Source organism: Lineus longissimus, chromosome 10 (genome assembly GCF_910592395.1).
Source record: "Lineus longissimus chromosome 10, tnLinLong1.2, whole genome shotgun sequence".
Lineage (NCBI taxonomy): Eukaryota > Metazoa > Nemertea > Pilidiophora > Heteronemertea > Lineidae > Lineus > Lineus longissimus.
In genome coordinates this window covers 4,143,186-4,163,020 of record NC_088317.1, presented here as the reverse complement: position 1 = coordinate 4,163,020, position 19,835 = coordinate 4,143,186, and the positions used below count along the sequence as shown (strand labels likewise).

The 19,835-nt window shown below is 41.8% G+C and overlaps 2 protein-coding genes across 2 annotated transcripts; both read right to left on the bottom strand.

The window, feature by feature from the left end:
- Positions 1 to 514: 514 nt before the first annotated feature.
- LOC135494684 (F-box/SPRY domain-containing protein 1-like) lies at positions 515 to 7,617 on the bottom strand. The gene is made up of 3 exons (XM_064782887.1): positions 7,035 to 7,617; positions 6,270 to 6,345; positions 515 to 6,145 (listed from the first exon to the last, which is right to left on the bottom strand). The coding sequence occupies exons 1-3, from the start codon at positions 7,605 to 7,607 to the stop codon at positions 6,036 to 6,038; spliced, it is 759 nt and encodes a 252-aa protein (XP_064638957.1). The 5' UTR covers positions 7,608 to 7,617; the 3' UTR covers positions 515 to 6,035.
- Positions 7,618 to 8,106: 489 nt separating this feature from the next.
- On the bottom strand, positions 8,107 to 19,009 carry LOC135494740 (solute carrier family 22 member 7-like). Its single transcript, XM_064783000.1, has 10 exons — positions 18,113 to 19,009; positions 16,359 to 16,517; positions 15,928 to 16,155; positions 15,401 to 15,597; positions 14,963 to 15,202; positions 14,000 to 14,134; positions 12,667 to 12,752; positions 12,173 to 12,296; positions 9,882 to 9,963; positions 8,107 to 9,686 (listed from the first exon to the last, which is right to left on the bottom strand). Exons 1-10 carry the CDS (start codon positions 18,278 to 18,280, stop codon positions 8,865 to 8,867), a joined length of 2,241 nt encoding a protein of 746 aa, XP_064639070.1. The 5' UTR covers positions 18,281 to 19,009; the 3' UTR covers positions 8,107 to 8,864.
- Positions 19,010 to 19,835: the final 826 nt, after the last annotated feature.

Sequence of the window (19,835 nt, the reverse complement as noted above, 5' to 3'; positions counted from 1 at the left end):
CAGCTAGAGCCATGCTAGAGAAAACGTCACAGCTAGTCTTATCAGTAGAATCCCATGCAGTCCATTTCGTCATCCTGATCGACTCTCAGGTGACAAGACGAGGTCGTTCCACTGCCACCGGAGTGTACTTGTTGGATGCAATGACTTTACAATTTAACGATGTCTTGTCACAACCAAATTGGAGGGCAATGCCAAGGATGTCATAGCAATGTCGAGACAGTATCATAGACGTATTGGAGACAAAGGGTGATATGAATAAAGACGAGCAAATGCTTTTACTTCAATTTTGTACAGAAAGGCCTAGTGTAAATGTACATGAAGTTTTAGAAAAAAGCATTTGCTAGTCTTTATTCATATCACCCAATGTCCAAGCCATATTGGAGACAATGTCACACCCACATGGAAGTAGAATGCAGCAGTCGATGTAAGTCCTGTAACCGCCTTCAGGCTACTGAGCACTACAAGGGGGTTTTCAGTTGGTAGAAGTCTTAAAACAAACAAATATTTTCGATTGATAACATCCTACATTTATTCAATAAAATGTTTGGGACCAAAATACCCAACCTGGAACACTGTGCCCTTTGGCTAGAAGTCTTGATGTTTCATGCCATATTAAGAAAAAACTCTAGTCACTGCATGGCAGAGTGAAAAATGTCATTTCTACTTCACCATTTTCATTCACATTACATGTATTTAAGTTTACTTTGAGATAACTTCTTAAGACCATTTTGCAACACCCAATGATTTAACATAATTATATTTTAAGACAAACCTCATATGGTAAGACACTTCAATTATATTTAACTCCCAAGGCATGCTTTTTTATAACTGAAAACTTTAACAATGCTCTGATTGTCAAGGATGCTGCTGGTTTTTATTGTAAGGGGGCAAGAATCATAGCTCAGGTACCAGGATTTCTAACCCCACACGAAAGGTTCCAATAACAGCAGCTACTCACTGCCCTGGGAAAGACTTGCCTTGGTATGGATTGAAACCATTACCAATGGAGTTTGCCACTTTTAGAAACAGAATCAATCTTAAGAGAACCATCCTCTAAAAAGATTAAGAGAAGAATCTTTGATAGAAAAACAGCAGAATTCAAAACAACAAAGATACAGTTACATACCATATTGTTGCTGACAAAAGTTGCAACAATTTTAAAGGACAACTTGAACCACAGGAATACCTAGTCCTGGTGCACAACAGGCCGGGTCAACTAAAATGTCCCGAAAAAAAGGCAGGGGCAGTAGCCCTTTTTCACAAATCAGACATTATTCCCCCACAACACTGGAGGGGTACAAATAGTAGTGAAGTCAGATACTTGGATATCTATTATAAATGGATGACCTCTTCACATAACAAACCTCACAAGTCACACAAAGGATACACGTCTTATGAAGTTCTGACTGACCAAAAGCAGCACACTACCACAATCAGTCTAGAAGGGTATTGATTACCATCCAGCAATTCATAAATGGATGACGGCTTTACATAATGAATCATATGAGTCACAAAAGGATACAAGTCTTATGCACTTCTGACTGATCAAAAGCAGCACACCACCATAATCAGTCCAGAAAAGGACTGGTTCCCATCCACCAAATTTATGGATGGAAAACGATCCCATTCTGGACTGATAATGGTTGCCTCCATGATCAGCCATGTCACATTATAGCAGACAGCTGCAGACTATAAGTATTATTGCCTAACAACAAAATGAAATTCTGTAAATGTCATTCAGGAGCCGTCATGCTTTTCTAGATGACAGCACCACATACGACAACAATACAGGTGCTGCCATTTCTAAGTCATGACTGCTCCTGACCAATTGACAGTATAATTTTACAAAACAAGTAGCACACACAGGACAAATTTCAAACGGGAGTTGGCGATACACATCGATGTAAATCTGAAAATGAATCTATGACGGTATACAAGCACCAAGGAGTGCACTGCACGAATCCCACATCCATATTGTCCCCTTAACAGAGGCTAGAAGCGATAAGGCAATGTTTGAAAATGTTAGCAAGTGTTCAATCTAACAAGTGATGTTACGCAAGTTCAAGCTCTAATGCATCAATCAAGAGATACTACAACAATTGATTTTTAGGCCACATGTTTTTTATTTTTTGGTTTACGGGACAGGCCAACTTGAATTTTGTTCAAAGGCCTAACATGGGGTGATATGAATAAAGAGTAGTAAATGCTTTTATCTAAAACTCCATGTACATTTACACTTGGCCTTTCTGTACAAAATTGAAGCAAAAGCATTTGCTAGCCTTTATTCATATCACCCATGGAACATGTGATCAAAGGGTACATAGTTACATCCGACGCACCCTCATTGATTTACCTCATATTGAGCCACCAACCTTTTGTTAAGAGCAAGGAATTTTAGTTCTACGAAAGCTATGCCAGTTCATCCCGAAATACAATCCTGGGTTCTCCCTGGGAGCAAACCTCGACCCTATTACGTATTATGTTAACCACTAGGATATAAAGCTCCTCTTGGATAAGTAAAGTAAAATCTGATGATACATTTCATCACTACGGCTACAAACATAGATATGTAACACAACAGAATCTGTAAATGATATAGCTGCCTAAAAATCACAAAACAAAAAAGTCATACAAAACAAAATGGACAAAATCTTGATAAAACCAGGAATATTCAGCCTAGCTGCACTATCGTTTAATCGTGCATACTTTTTCTGGTTTGCAATTGATGGTTAAACTTCGGTTTTACATCCACAAGTGTGTCACTCATAAATCTTGGTCATTTTAATTTTCCAATTTTATTGGCACAGAAGAAATTGAGATATTTTCACACCTGTTGTTACAGGTAGCTTGCAAAATGTTCCTAGTCATAATCATCAAAACTTTGCGACAAAATTGTGCAAAATATAAAATCGGGTGGGATCACAAATGGCCTGCAACTAACCTGTAACAAAATGAGCCCCTTGGATTAAAAGGTGCATTTTTGTATTTTTTGTGGGAGAGGTGCACTTTGAAGACTTTTAAAGAGGTCTTTAAAGTGCGTACAAAACACACAAGTTAAGGTAAAGTGATACAATTATAGCCCCTTCAGTGTAAAAAAACAACTGATAGCACCCAGTAGGGAACATACAGGCTGTATTTGCACTGAGGCTTTAATTGTTCCACCTTACCTTAAAATGCACACCAAGTGATTTTTTGAAATTATACATAATGTTAATTCGAACTTTGATTTCAAACAGTTTTGCCCTGAGGACATATACTATCCCTGTTCATTTCTGCATCCAACCCAAAATTTACAAAAATGCACAGAGCCCACTATTGCTTATACAAGAGTTGTAATGGGGGTATAATTGTACCACTCAACCTTACAATACATAGAATTGCCGTTTACAATACAATTTTCAAAGTGAAAGTCCTTTTGAATCGAGTGCACGCTGCATAACCTTCAATACTAATACTACAATGTTCTATACTGGCCAAAATAGGAGGCGCTGTGGTCTAGCGACTCAGACATTTGACTTGCGGTCAAGAGGTCCCTGGTTCAAAATGTCATGTACAACTCAAAAACTTTGCCGAGGATTTGTATCCTACATTTTTGCAAGAAACATTTTCTTTCTTTCTCAAAAGTTACACACTTATCATCCTCAGACCACCTGGTTTTTGTTTCACCTCAAATTAGACTGAAAATCCTATACATTTACACAGCATACATCATAGTGAGTACATTCAACCTGATTGGAACCAACCAAAGGTATAGTAATATTCTTTGATTATTAAGCGTCGTCTTAATTTCCCTGAGAACAGTTTCAAATACTGAATATGTACACAGTGAATTAGTGCTCCTATACATTTTGTAATGTTTGGTTTTATGTTCAAATCATTTCATGCAAATACCATCAAACATAGAGTAAAATGTCCGATACCGAACCTCTATAAAACCTTCACAAATCCTATAGGATTCCTATGAAAATCCTACATTGGAAATGGCAAAACCTAAATTTTTTCTCATAAAAATTCTTTTTCATCTTCTTTTTCACCAAAAAATGTTTCCTTCCACAAATCTAAATCCTTTACAGATCCTATATAGGATAGTTCCTATATAGGGATCCTATCTAGAAATCCTGTCCTATAAAGGTTTAGTATATGACACTTTCTCCTATGTACTGGTACTATTCTTTCAATGTGCTGTAACATGCTACAGTTCATATCACAATCAATCATTCTGCAGTGCTTCCCAAACAAAAATATATCATAATCAGTCGTGCTTATTTCAAGTCTAAAGACTGGTTTCCAATAGCCATGGTGGAAATCATGACGGAACACAAAGTTTGCTGATGTTTGCAAACAAAAGTTTGATTATGTAGACCAGGCTTTCAGAACAAATAATCTCAATTTTAAAATTTTTGTCTCGTTGCAACTTGAATTCTCAGGTTCATACATTCCGTCTAAAAGTACAGACTGCAATGGCTCTTTTGGAAAGAATTGTCGATCAAATTATTTGGTAATTTCATGCCACACCGTCAGGATTTTTCCACAAAATCACTGAAATCATAAGCTACTTAAGATTTACTTAAGCATCCAACCTTGGTAGGCCTTTGGACTGCTTGTTAAATACACTCACACAATGCCCTGCCCTCCAAAAATCGGATCTTGTTCACCGAAATTTCCAATTTCACATTCATTTCCAATTTAATACAACTGATAAGGAACGATGTCTGTGACCATGCGAGTCTTTGACGACCTGAGCAACCTGAGTATTATTGTCAGTCAATTGGTCCCTCCTAGGAATAATATACAAGTTGATTTTTGTTGTTGTATCAGTCCTACAAGCTTGGCAGCTGACTGACTCGATCTCAAGCTGATCTCTGCTTCTGTATCAGTCCTACAAGCTTGGCAGCTGACTGACTCGATCTCAAGCTGATCTCTGCTTCTGTATCAGTCCTACAAACTTGGCAGCTGACTGACTCGATCTCAAGCTGACCTCTGTTTCTGTATCAGTCCTACAAGCTTGGAAGCTGACTGACTCGATCTCAAGCTGATCTCTGTTTCTGTATCAGTCCTACAAGCTTGGCAGCTGACTGACTCGATCTCAAGCTGATCTCTGCTTCTGTATCAGTCCTACAAGCTTGGCAGCTGACTGACTCGATCTCAAGCTGATCTCTGCTTCTGTATCAGTCCTACAAGCTTGGCAGCTGACTGACTCGATCTCAAGCTGATCTCTGTTTCTGTATCAGTCCTACAAGCTTGGCAGCTGACTGACTCGATCTCAAGCTGATCTCTGCTTCTGTATCAGTCCTACAAGCTTGGCAGCTGACTGACTCGATCTCAAGCTGATCTCTGCTTCTGTATCAGTCCTACAAGCTTGGCAGCCGACTGACTCGATCTCAAGCTGATCTCTGTTTCTGTATCAGTCCTCCAAGCTTGGCAGCCGACTGACTCGATCTCAAGCTGATCTCTGTTTCTGTATCAGTCCTACAAGCTTGGCAGCTGACTGACTCGATCTCAAGCTGATCTGTTTCTGTATCAGTCCTACAAGCTTGGCAGCTGATTGACTCGATCTCAAGCTGATCTCTGTTTCTGTATCAGTCCTACAAGCTTGACAGCTGACTGACTCGATCTCAAGCTGATCTCTGTTTCTGTATCAGTCCTACAAGCTTGGCAGCTGACTGACTCGATCTCAAGCTGATCTGTTTCTGTATCAGTCCTACAATCTTGACAGCTGACTGACTCGATCTCAAGCTGATCTGTGTCTGTATCAGTCCTACAAGCATGGCAGCTGACCGACTCGATCTCAAGCTGATCTGTTTCTGTATCAGTCCAACAAGCACGGCAGCAGACTGACTTGATCTCAAGCTCAACCAAGGAACTGCCAGCTCTCTCTTAAGGTGAAGATACACCACACAAAACTGCATTCCTTTTCCAGCACCGCCAGTGACCAGCAGTCTGCACAACCCTTATTCTTGGATGCAGAAACGCAATATACATATCCTAGTACAACTGAACAAATTTGATCCAAAATTTCCTAGCTTTATAACAGTTCATCCATCAAGGGGCTGCCCTAGATAGACCATAGACACCTCCGTATTGCCATAGACTGCAGACACGGCGGGGTAGAGATGAGTGTCCGGTAGACCACGAAATGCTACACCTGCAAGAGAAAAGGATTATATTACAAACTAGTAAGTATTCAAATAAGCTGGCGATGGCATAGAAAAAGCACTTGTACTTGCATAAAATCTTAGAATTAATAATGATAAAGACTTCATACCAACCTAAAAATTCATAATTCTTTTCAAAGGCTAATGTGTTATCTTCACAGTCCAATATAACCCGTATACGTTCTCCAACCTGAAAGGATAAATAAATAATTTTTTTTCAGAACGTCTCAAACTCAAAGTGAAATATTATTCGAATATTTCCTGCTTATTACAAGTCAGGCTTTCAGCCTAAACCCATGAACTCAAAAAAGACTTTCACTGTTAAAAGTGAATTTCGCTCAACCAGTTTTTTTAGCCTTTAATTCTCTGATGTTTTCACTGCCCACAAAATTACACGTTGGAACCTCCCTTAGTTGACACCTCTCTCTTAAGGACCACCTCTCTATTAGTATTAAGGACAATTACAATAGGTTTGGCCCCAAATTGGTCGTTTCCATTCAATTTGACCTATCCAAACTGGACACCTCTCTATTAGGGACAACACTTCAGTCTCGTGGGTAGTTCTACTGTACCTTCTTATTTCCAGTTGCGCAGAAGAAACAGGTAGCTAGATTTGGGCTGCTAAACCACAGGCCACTAGATGAAGGGTCAGTAAGGGGTTAAAAGATTGTACAATGTCCATGAATGGTTAAGGTAGAAGAAGAAGGAATCCACAGAGGTCCTTTCCAAGACCTCTGTGGATTTCTTGCTCCCTTTCCTGCCCGAACCCTTTTACAATGTTTTGACCCCTTATACTGGATTCAGTGGCCTGTGGCTAAACTTGTGATTGGGCAGCCCGCAGCATACTGTTATCTATTCTGTTTAAGTGTATATACAAACCTGATATTTCGGTGCATTATTCAACAGTGGGTAGTTTCCTTGACTGTCACCATTATGTAATAAATGGTTGTCGACTAAATTCCATCCCCAGCTTTGATCGTCGCTCCCCAACAATGCCACGTATCCATGACACTGCATCGGCGCTTTTTTTGTCGCTATTCCGATAACCGCTACAGTTCCGAGTGGCCCCTCCCACCATATTTCCCAGCAATGCCGGCCGTTTTTAAATCCTATTTTTCCCCGAGATCCGTCCGTGCTTTGAGCAACGGGATTTCGATGTATCGTGAATCCATTATCTTTGATATACATGTTTCTAGAACAGTCAAGTGGGTTCCAAGCATGAAAAAATGCCCTCAGTTTTGCCTTGTAAGTTGGAACATTGCTCAGGATGTTAGATTTTAGGGCCACCTCTGCGAGTTTCCTGATGCAGTGGAAGCGCCAAACGTCATTATTTTCGTCATTGAGGAATCTATACCAATACTTGCACACTAGAGCACAGTTTCTGAGATCATCAATGTCGAGAAAACTGAATAAAACCTCCAAAATAGACGGAGGAAGCCTAGCTGCCGCCATTTCGCTTTCATTTATGAGGCCATTAGCATAGAAAGTCGGATTTCCGAGAAGAAACAACCCAAACCATGTCCGATGCTAATTGATGGGTAGCGCTAAAATAAGAACTCGAGCGGTAAGTCAGGTAACCGGGCGCTCGATTGTCAGCATTGGAAAATAAGAGCTTATAATGATCTTAGCCATAGCTTGGCTTTTACATCTCCAATCAGCATGACGACCTCTGTGGTTCAACGGTTAGAGTTCTGGACTTTCGGTCTGGTGGTGACGGGTTCGTCTCCCTGTGTATCCACAACTTTCTTATTCTCGTCATTTACTTTTTATATTCATTCATTTACATATAGTATTAGTATTATTATTATTATTATTATTATTATTATCGAAGAGGTAGCAGCTGATTCCGCTCTTTAAGCACCGCACATTCAGACAGTTCAGATCAGATCAGTAGACCACCAAGACGGGGTAACATTTGGAAGAGTCAAAATGAATGAGAAAACGATATTCATACAAAACATATAAATACACTTTATTGTCAATTTCTACCAAGTAATACACATTATCATGCTACTCCCTGCTACTGTCTAGTGATATTACCACTCGCATATTAAAACGTACATGATTTCTTAGCCACTGGCAGATTATGACTGGTTTCGCAACACCTGCGAACAACGACGAAGTTCGAAGGTCTGTGGTCTCATCAAGTCCTGTGCTTATTCATTTAGGCGACACCCCTAAATCAGTTGGAGTTGGAATCGTGGAAATATTTGCCGAAAAATCGAAATGCATTTTCATTCTTCGTACTTCGTCGTTCGTAGCGATTCGTAAGGCTTGCGAAACCTCCCTATTGTTCAGCTACGATGACAAATGGGCTGCCTCGAGAGTCTTCCCACGATCGACCTACCTGAACCATGGTGCTTGGACATAGATGCTCACAATCGAGTCATGGGTGTTCATTTTATGTTCAGAGGCCCCAGAATATGATTTGTGATTATATAAATCACGGTGAGTCTAGGGGATTTCCTTGATATCACAGTATGTGTCATCACAACCAGAGTGAACAATCTCTACCAGAAAGAATAAGCATTTCGAAAACTTAATGAAGACAGTACACTATATAGTACACAACAGCCGAAAGACAGACGGATTCACCACTGGTCCCAATCTCCAAAACAGATATATTGAGGCATATTATAGGACCGCCTCACCACACTCATACAATCTGCGCCGGAGTATGGACTGGTCCTTTACGGAACATTGAGCTATTCACACTGATTCCGCCTCGTTAGTTGCATCCACGAATATAGAGCTGTATTCAGTCCCCACTCCCTGTTCAGAAGTGGCGACGAAGATGGAGCTGCGGTCGCGGTCCTGCTCGCCCTTCTCGTCAAAATTAACCCTTATACTCGGGAGTGTGCCATTGTGTCCGCGGCTGCTGGGAAACCCAGAATCTGCACTCTGGTTCAACTGGACGGTGTCCTTGCTTGCCTTAGAGTCACCCTCAGTGTTCCGTCCCTCATTTGGGTTAACATTTCCCTGCAAGGCACTAGTGTCCGCCAAGATAATGTCATCAATCCGGGTGTAGTTGGCCCCACCAGTAACCAATCGTTCATCAGTAGCATACGCCGGGTTAACGTAATTTATTTTCCCGTATTCGGGGTTTTCAAAACCAGGAGTCGGAGTACCGTAATTGAGAATGTTCTCCAGGCGACGACTACTCGGCCCAGCTATTTCATGTCCTACTTCAGCTTGGTGTCCCAATTCCCGTATCGAATACAAGCCGACAATATCACTCCCAACATCGCTACCCAGAGCGCGCTTCCCGAAAGAGAAGTTATCATTGCTTAGGACCCCATCGTCCTCCTGGAGATATGCCGTGTCGTTGTCTTCAATCGTGCTTGTGTCCCCCTTGAATTTCGCCTGACGGATCTGGCGCGGTTTTGCCCCGACGAATTCTGCGTCCTGGATAGTCTCGGGTAGGTTGTTCCGTGCGTTCGTGTCCGGGAGGAGGCAGCGACAAAGAAGAGATGCAACGAGGAGAAGACCTGCGTATATCAGGTAGACCAACTGGAACTGGACAGTCGTGGACTGAAAAAAGACCTCAAATTTACAGAGATTTCGGAAGTTTAAGAAATTGATAAGGAACTAGAGGTGGTTGTTTTATCAAACAGGCATCTTTCGTGATTACAATGATTTCTCGAAATGATGTTCACACTGCTATAAAAATCACTCTTGATGTTATATCGGGAGCAACAAAAAACCTGTAGGCGAAGACCAACTTACCGACACTACTAGCTTGTGGATCAGGATGGCCGCGGCCGCTCCTACCGCCCCGCCACTAGTGAAACCTCCAATACTAGATGCCCTGGCAAAGAAAAACCCCGACAATGAGTTTATCTAGAATTCTTTTATAGGCTATTGGGTATTCTCCACACGAAGGGATTCGCTCCGAAGGATGCAGAGTACCTGCGTCTTGGTCGCACTTCAGTCGCAGAAAGTCACTCCACCTGACTTCGGAAGCATCGAAACCCAGTTGCCTGGAAGTGCCCGAAGTGAATGCAAGACCCAATAGTCGTAGTAGTCAAGGGCTGATATTCCATGAAACGCATGTCTCTTTAGTTACAGATCCCAGATCAATAATTGAACAATATGGGACTAAAGCTACTTTCACACTAGTTTCAGGTAGTCCCTAACTTTGAACTTAACCAATTTACTTCAGATCCCGGGCTGCGGATAGCACACATTTAATGAGAAATGCTTCTCGGACGTTTTATCCCAGGACACTTAAAACGCTTACACCGACAACGCGACAAATACGTTTTAGTTCTGAGTCAAATTCAGAGATGGCGCCACAAGACGTTAGACTCTCCAGTGTCATTCATTATCGAAGTGTCCTCGAAGCTGAGTCAGATGTGCATGTATACAATCAAGATAGTCACGCAACCAATTTATTAATAGATCAAACGGATTACTACGAGTGGAAGTTCATTAGTAGTATATATGTCCAGAGGCGTCACACCCAGACCAGCTGTTCTCAGCAAGGACGCGTCTTGTTCCATCCTCTTGTCCTAGTCTATAAACAGTCACTGGACTGAATAGCTCCATACGATTCGTGATTATATCATCAGCTAGTCACAGAGAGCGCAAAGAACAAGCTTCCAGCGTTAACTGAGGAACCTACTTGGACCAAATGCCCAAGGAGACCGCTGGGGAACATGTTCTGTCCCGTCTGTCGTCGCGATTTTGGTCTTCGGCAGGGTGACATCGTCTCACATACAACTCAATGTCAATGGAGTTTTCTTTATAATCTTTTAGTTTTGAACGAGTGACCTAGCCTTTCAAAAAAGTGCCCCATTAGAGATACAACATATTTAAACGTCGTGCATTAGAGACGTTGCGAAAAGAAACGAAACCCAACAGCGCCACGTCCCTTCCGTATCATTAACTATAACTCTGTACTCTGAATGACACAACAGGCTCTATGCTTAATTAGTTATTTCATCTGCTCCTCCACCCTTTGAGAAGACAACACTATGAGGCACTGGGTCTCATAATTACTGCCTAATAGACGATACGCTGGAGCGTGGGCGACTAATTACGATAGTATTGTGTTCGTTTGGTACAGTTGTATCTGATGAATGAAGATGCTGGATTTGCGTAATTGTAAACGTTTTCGCGTTTGATGTTCAATGATGCGCATTTCAGCTCAGATTCCCCACTGTTGCGACCCAGCAACATAATTAGACGGGCGTAAAAGCAATAAATGGGGCGTACTAATTAAAAATAGGCCTATTGGCAGAGTGAATATTTGTTTAGCAAATTACGTGTACCTCCATACAGTTACTTGGTCGACAGATATTATCTGGAAATGTTGGTTTACTGTGAAGTCGGCCAAGAGTCGCCGGTTTTCTGGATACTGTAACTCATCTTTAGTCTCTTAATATCTTGTCCTGTGCCTGAGAGTATTTGCGAATGCCAACAACTAAATTTGTTAACCGCAGGCAAGGCATTTTTAATCGACTTCAAACGAACTGAAACCTCGCACATACGATATTTTATCAGTAACATCGAGTTGATAATTTTAATCATTCCCTTGAGCGAAAGCTAAACGACATCCGAATGGTGAATTATAGACTGCATTGATAACAGAATAAGATGATATAATCTATATCTTAATCTGCTCGGTATTTTTTTCATCGACAGTTTTGAAGATGAGAGGAATACCTAAAACTTAAAGGGCTAATGCAATGTTGTTGTTTTTCAGTCGAAAGAGGGTTCCAGTACGGCCGTGATCGGAGAACATGACACTGAAATCAACAAGACACTGTCCTGTACTGTACTATACTGTACTGTAAATTTCTGAAAAAACACAAGCAGTGTCCAAAAGGCAAGACGACCTCGAAAACACTTCATGGATCACCGTGTTTTGGTGCTACAAGTGGCGGTGTATGGTGGTCATTGGGGTTATTATCCCCCCACTCAGGAAAATACTACGCCCGTCAAGTCCCAGTCATATGCTGCTGATGATACACCAAGGCAAGGGGATGGTTTGGGGGGCTACCAGGACGACCTACCTCTGTTGCGTGTGAAACAACTCGGCCGAATATCTATACAACATGAACATCACACTCGCTGTGACCATCTTCCCAATGAGTACGAAAGTGTAGCGAATCCAACCAATCGTCTCCTGGTTGACCGCTGCAACGAATGTAAATTGAGAGGTTTTAGCATCAGAACAACCTCCTTATATATCCAATGTACATATACAACATGAGCATGGCACTTGGGGTGGTAAAACGAACATACTGGGCAGGGGCGGATCCAGGGGGTACAGGGGAGTGCAGGGGTGCGCATCCCCCCCCCCCTTCCCGCGCAGAGTGCTCTTTTCGCGAAAGTTGCCTTATCTAAAAAACGATTAACAACTAGAATTTTAGTTTTAGCCTCACCCGAAATCCACCCCATTTTCCATCTTTGTTCGTTTTAAAATGATAATGGCGGAAATAAACGAGATCTAAGGGGGACGTGGTTGTTGTGAGGTGATAGGGGGCATCCTGGACTAACAACTTACGTGAGATGTCCGGAATGAGAGCCGCTGTGATATTGAAGGCTGCCGCTACGATCATGCAAACAAACGTCGTGTTCCGACTACCGAACCTGAAAGAAAATGTAAAGAGACCTACTGGGAAACGGCCCGGAGTAACGAATGGCCCGTGGAAAGGGAGATAGAAATATAACATACCAAAACGCAGGTTTGTTTGGCAGGGGCGTACCGAGCTTTGGTGGGGGAATGACCCTTTTGAAATTCTTCGGCCAAAATCACGGTCAAAAACACATTTTTTCATGGTGACGTCTTGGGGACGGGGCATTTGCATTTGGATTCGATGGATTTTGATAAGATATACGTAGATAAGCTGGTATTTTGAGGGCAAAGCAAGATAAAAAGCGAGCTTATCCCCTCAAAGTAAAACTCGAGGTGATATAATAAGATACTGGCTTTCGTATACATTGTATTATTTGACGCTGAGCTCTCTACTCAATATTGGTTGATTCATTATTTGACAAGTCATTTGTTAGATTCATTGAATTATCGTGTAACTTGATTGTAACTGCACCCGGGGAAATCTTCCGTGAGAAATTTTCAAGCGATACACGCGACAGATGCGGCTGACAAATCCTCGGAAAAAAAACTGTACCCAAAATCTCGCTTCTTCGTTCCTAAACATAAATTTCTGTTTTATCAAATTTCTGTCACAAGTAGCTACATTTGGTTTCCAATTAGTTTGATTTCATTACCAGCATTTATAGCTATAGCGCGCAATAAACTTACATTTTTTCCGCGCATCTGCCGCGCAGAGCAAGTTTTATGAGATGAGATGAAACAAACTGGAATTGGTCTCAGCGACATCGGAGAGAAATTTAGTAAAAATCAAATTTTACATGATTTGAACTACTTATTCAATATCAAAACTGTCTTTTTTGTGACACCTAGTACTTGTACCTGATGGTACGAAGTCATTGCTGCGGTTTGTACCATGTGAGCTTATGCAAAGAACGACCAGGAACAAGGTTAGCAAGTCAATAATCTGAAGTCTAAGTTGGGGTGTTTTTTTCTGATGGGACGAATCTTGAATGTCATAAACGGTTAGGGAAAACAGAAATCAAATTATAACCAGCGGTAAAATAACTCAGATTGTTGTGTTACAAAGCACCCAATGCCTGATCCGCCCTGGGAAATTGCGTTCTTAAATCATTGCGTGACCGGACTGTGTCAGCCAAGACCAAGGCGCTCTTTTTTCAAGATAAACAGATCTTTAAAAAAATCGATCAGCTCAACCAGAATCTTTTCATATCGAAAGCTTCAGTTCAACCTACGTCAGCCATATTCAAACGTTGATACTTACGTTATGACGGCAAATGGCGCGATGCAAAGAAAGGGTAAGTCCATGCCCAGGTCGATGATGAGGTCATAGTACTTATTGTTGGTCACAGGGACTGGATTGAATGTTAAACCGAAATAGGTGAACCAGACGCAGAACCTGAAACAAAAGCAAAGGTCAAATCAAGGTCATTTGCATGCTCTTCCCTCTGGTTAATTTGACCTGTAGCCACTCACGATACGGGCTGCATGCCTCGCCAGACTGCCTGCCACTTAAGATTGCCTGCAGGTTATGTGAACTACAAAACCGTTGTTGTTGTTGTCGCTTTTTACTCCGCTTCGATACCTCTCCCCTTCCGTTGGACAGAGCATCCAGGGAAACCAGAGGGACATGCCTAATTATTGGCTACAGCGATATGATTCGTGAGTGGAGTCCTCAATGGATATTACGTATTGATTGGCAATTCATAGGTAAAGGGCCGGGGATTGAGCCAATCAGGGGATACGCATAAGATGTTCATTGGCTAATTTCGGACTACAGAAATGTTTGCGCGGTTTGATCCAGCACCACAAATGGCGTGCACAGAGCTGATGACGATGATGATGTGTAATCTAAAATGCCTTTCTGTAATTTTTCCGTCTGAAAAGCCGTCCTGTATATTTCCCACCAACTCATAGTTGGCCGGCGATAACAACTCGTAATCTGGACAGCACATCCATTCGCCACTTTTCTCAAGCAGTTTGGACTTCTGATTGGGTACCGAACATTGATGACTGCATGACGAACCAGAATGCCTGTAATCAATCATGGCCATGCTTTCGGCGCCAAACAAGTACGATATATCTCTTCTGATTGGCCAATGCCTGATCGGAAGTCCAAAGTTGCAGCATGTTGAAAGATATGAATCATCCAATCAATGGGTTGGTAACAAAATGGCTGTTGAAAGCTCCCCACACAAAGCAACCGAATTCATAGTGCAATGCTTACCATACGAATACCATAACTATCTTATGCCTCCTCAACCTTGGTGTCTGTAGTTTTGTCCCTCCCCTTAGGTCCTCTATCGAAAAGGTCATCGGGTCGTTAGGGTTGTCAGGGGTGACCATTGTCGACAACGGGTTGTCATCACAAATCAATTTGTTGAATTTGGCAATTTTCATGAGCTCTTGGTCGGCTTGTTTGAGTTTGAACTTGCTGACCATCCACGAGACGGACTCAGGGAGGCACCTGGAAGGGGACAAACGTTCTTAGAGTTAATGCACTTCTGCTTACGGTTAGTAGAACTCTTCCCGAAGACATCTTATCAGTTTGTTCTTGCAACAGTGCATTTTTCAGTTCCAGATACATTATACATGTAGTTTCTTATACCACTCCCCAGGCATAGCAAAGACAGACACCAGGGATAAATATACATTGTCAACCTACCACACTCCAGCCAGAGCAAAGACGCTAGGTAGCGCCACAGCCAGCTCCAGAAACTTCCAGTTTTGTATGAGGAAGTCGAGTAGCAGCATCACCAGAAATCCCGCCACCCAAAATATTCCGATAAAGCTTGCGCAATTGTTGCGCATGCGCGTTGGTATACTCTCAAGCATAAGCACCATAAGGCACACTTGAGCACCCTGTAAAGATAAAAAGTTATCAGTATTCTGTATCTAAAGTCGTTGTGGTGTTTTAGTCTCTGATTTCAATCATTATATGCCTATTTTATTCGATACTGATGGACACCTTTGCATAGGACAGTGTACTTATTCCGGTTAAAGTGCAGTGGGGTTCTCCTCATTCTCTACGCTACAGCGTTACTGACCCCCCCCCCCCCGCAACAAGTCGAAAGGTTAATTCTATATTTGTACAACAACATCCTTTTGTTACCGTACGTCTGATTGTTCCATGCCCACACCTTCACAGAAACTTGTGAACCCTGTCGCCGAAATGCTTGTTATGATTCTTACCGAAGCCAGGAAACCTTGTATCGTCCTGAACAACACAAAGAGGATGTAAATGTGTGAAAAGTAGACGCCGACACCCAGGAAGATGCTGGCAAGGACGCAAATCAACATTAGCAACTTCCGGCCGAAGTCGTCTGCTAGGAGGCCAACCAGGCCCCCAGCTGCTGCTCCGAGGAAATAGATGCTGGTGGCGAGTTCGGGCAGCCAGGATTCCTTGCACACCAGGTTGAACTGGAAAATCAACAAGATTTGCCAAATTTGAGAAAAAGCAGTTACATTTCGATCAAGGTTTTATTTTATTTTTGTGACTGTATAGGTTAATCGCGAAATCCGCGAATGAAATATAAGTTCCCTTTAAAAAATCTTGTTTTTAGAAAAGACAACGGTGACCAACAGTATAATCTCAATGAAAGAATTACCAGAATTCTATTCACCTCTGAAATGACATTTTTCCTTTCGAGAGAGTACATCCATTTCGAGCATTCACCTCGAGATTTCAAAGTAGCCTCGTCGTAAAAATAGCACTCCCTGTCTTGTGCAGTCGCGTTGACGATGGATTCGTTTTGCCAGGCTGCCACGGTCCCATTAGGTGCCTGGAAGTAAGGGGAACGAATCTACATGTACATGCACGGATTATATTGTGAAGAGAAGAGCAACCTTGTTAGACGGCGGTACAATTTTTATTGCAGCCGCCCCGATACACGGCCTGCCAGACAAAAATGGCACGCCCATGGCCGCGCACCTTGTTTACAAGGAAGTTCCCAAAAGAAAAATGCCGACATAGTCAATTCTCAACTTATGTTATTCCCAAGCAATTGCTAGCGTTTCCTATTGACACCTTCAGCGCCCCGCAAACGGGCGATTCTTGTCGCTGCGATAATAGTCGCTGAGACAGGCGATAAACAGATGGCTCATCTGCGAGTAATACCGGATTTCACTGGCGTGACTTTGATTGATCACCGAGTCATGTAAAGTGCACCTGCGATGACCACAACAAACGAGAGATTCTTTGTCGCCTGCGATCATGATCGCTAGTTTGCGGGGCGCTTTAGTAAATAGGGAGTTTTCGCAAATCCCCGAAACGTCCACGTGAACGCCTATCCCATTGTTCGACATCGTCCACACGAGGTCGAACAATGAGATAAACGTTCACGTTACGTTTCGGGGGCTTTACGAATACTCCCTAATAGTGCATTTATTACACAAATACATGGAATGAAATAGAGTAGTTTATCAATACCAGCTTAATGGTTCAGTGAACGCCGACGACACTTGATATTTCAATTCTCGTTTAACGGGGTCATCCCCTTTTATGTGCGACAAAGCATGAATGACGTTGTCGAGGACGAGATAAGTTCTTCGCGGCTCGTTCATAAGACATAAGCCTTTTCATTGCGTATATCCTCGATATTTTCCTACTTTTTCATAAAGAAGAATATTCGACCTACTTATAATAGTCCAAATCTCGCCCAAGGCGATCCTCATTACGTGGCTATGCATGTAGGAAATAATTCCAAGAATGAAAAATTTTCTCAATATACCTCAACCACGGAAGTTTTTAGTTTTTAGTCCAAGCAAGAAAAAACAAACCACACGCTAATTCAGAAGAATATTACAGCATGACTTGCTTGATATTACGTTATTTTGATGAAGATTTAGGTCCCCATATACCTTTGATTCTTCTACATTCCTTCTCGCTTTGACACTAATAGTCACAATTTCAAGAAGAGATTATGGTTGAAAAATAAATTTTCCTCCTTCATCAATCGCATTGCGTTTTCTCTGGCGTAAGTTGCTGGCGTCTTATCGAGCAGTTATGTAAAATTGTGGAAAAATCTTACGTTAATACCAAGGAGCCGGTACCCGACTAACCAAGTTACATCATGATGGAGGAGAAGAGGCCGGGAAACGCCGATTTTATCGGTCTGACTGCGCTGGAGAATAGTGCAGCAAGGCTGTGAAAATACTGGAATATTCTTTTTGGATATGACAGAAGACCTTTATAATGTATGCAAATCAATGACTGCATTATTCTATTCAGTCTAAGTCTGAATGTGGATGTCGTAATCTGCAAATTGAGTAAATCGACCAAACAGAATATATCGCTAGATATCTATAATTCAACGTCGGAGATCGGAACCAAGTCGGAGTGGGAGTCCGAAGGGTGCGCAACCTCTCTAACACCTACCAGACACCAGTACTGCGTCTCCCGCGCCGCAATGAGCATGAATAGGTGATGGAACGCCACGGGCATCAGGTTAAAACCGAAAGCAATATAGATGAGAATATGATATGTTGCAGGGTGGCTGAGTTTCTCCATCAGACTTTGCATCTCGAGTTGCAGTAAGAAATGCATGATGGTAGATGGTTGATGTCCCTGGCGTTGAACGAGAAGTTTAAAGAATCACTGTAACTTTTCCCCGACACCTCTCTCAGTTCACCAGTGTTTTTAATTGGAGTTCCTCTTTAGAAATCGCCACCACATTGTCCTTTCCGCCGAATTGTGGCCGAAATCGGTGCAGGGTACTTTAATTCCTTCTTTCAATTTCTTCACTTTGGTTACGTTTTATCTATAGGCCCACAGATGCTGGGCTAGTTCTACTGGTTCTCAATCATACGAATGTATCTGTACCATTAAACATCTCCTGATATATATAATATTTGTCAGTGCAGTAGGAACGGACTGGAGAGGTTTCAAGTCCATAGCCATCCACTCATTGTCGGTGACAGTTGTGACATTCCACTGAAAACGCCATTTCTAATCTCTTCGTCACCAAAGTTGACCTTTATTTGTTTACCTCACCAAGTCTGTGTTCAGGTATGCAAACGAATTATTGAATTATTGAATTCACTATCCGCAGAAATAGAAGATGAATTGTCCTTCAGAAGATCACATCTTATCTCCCAGCAGTCAAGAAATCTACCCTGTGTATTAAAGGCTTACGAAAAAGAGATACGAAATACTCCTTTTGTGCGAACTTTAGACATTATTTCACCACATATCGAGTAGGCCTATATCCTCGGCCTGCACAAACAAAATATCATAGGCCCGACCGTACATCCCGATTTTCTCAAAGTAAACATGTCTTCTATAAGTCTATATATACCTAGGCCTATGCTTCACATATGGTCGAAAAGAAACCATACATTATACAGTAGAATATCATTTGAATAAAACCATTGGGCGTGTCATGCCATACATGCTCTAATTCATTTTCTATCTGATAGGCCTACTATGATTTTATGATTCAGAAATCTATGACACACAATTTTAGTATATTTCAACTGGTTATTCAAAGACACTGTATTTCTGTACCTTGTTTAGCATCTTTATCTATCTGTATGGCAATTTTAAAATTGTTTAGTATTTTAATCAATCTGTATAGTATCTTTATCAATCTGTTTAGCATCTTTATGAATCTGTATTCTATTTTTATCAAAGGACTTAATCAGGTAATGAGCGACCTCTATTCGCGTGCCTTCGATCATTATATCGACGTACGTATACGTCCTTCCGCGTTTGTCTCTGACGGATCTGCGATTCAAGTAGAAATCACTATGATGAATATAAAAACCACGCAATTTGTAAGTTGCATCTATCACAAGTATATTCTGAGACCTGTGTTCTGCATGATACGGTCCCGAGAAATTCCTTCCTTTTGGGCTTAATTCCTGAAGGAGGAGGAAGGGTCTGATGAATAAACGACGTGTTTCAATGTTTTTTAGGAGATTTACATTTTAATATTGAGTTCTATTTGATTATCTGAGTCGACATCTTAAAATATAGGGATGCACTTTCCCATCTTTGTTCAATCTGGACACTATAGGGGCGCTGAAATCTCGTCCCATTTTTAGGAGACAACTGAAGACTGTGCTTTTCACCTGGGCATATGGGTCAATGATGTAAAGCG

What these genes read in the sequence shown, in the direction of transcription:
- LOC135494740 (XM_064783000.1), bottom strand. Translation starts at nt 18,280, where the DNA reads ATGCATTTCTTACTGCAACTCGAGATGCAAAGTCTGATGGAGAAACTC. An exon ending in AGACGCAGTACTGGTGTCTG is followed by an intron (nt 16,518 to 18,112) that starts GTAGGTGTTAGA and finishes CCTTACTTCCAG; the next exon opens with GCACCTAATGGGACCGTGGC. An exon ending in TTGTTTCACACGCAACAGAG is followed by an intron (nt 9,964 to 12,172) that starts GTAGGTCGTCCT and finishes TTTCTTTGCCAG; the next exon opens with GGCATCTAGTATTGGAGGTT.
- LOC135494684 (XM_064782887.1), bottom strand. Translation starts at nt 7,607, where the DNA reads ATGGCGGCAGCTAGGCTTCCTCCGTCTATTTTGGAGGTTTTATTCAGT. An exon ending in ATAATGCACCGAAATATCAG is followed by an intron (nt 6,346 to 7,034) that starts GTTTGTATATAC and finishes TTATCCTTTCAG; the next exon opens with GTTGGAGAACGTATACGGGT. An exon ending in AAAGAATTATGAATTTTTAG is followed by an intron (nt 6,146 to 6,269) that starts GTTGGTATGAAG and finishes TTTCTCTTGCAG; the next exon opens with GTGTAGCATTTCGTGGTCTA.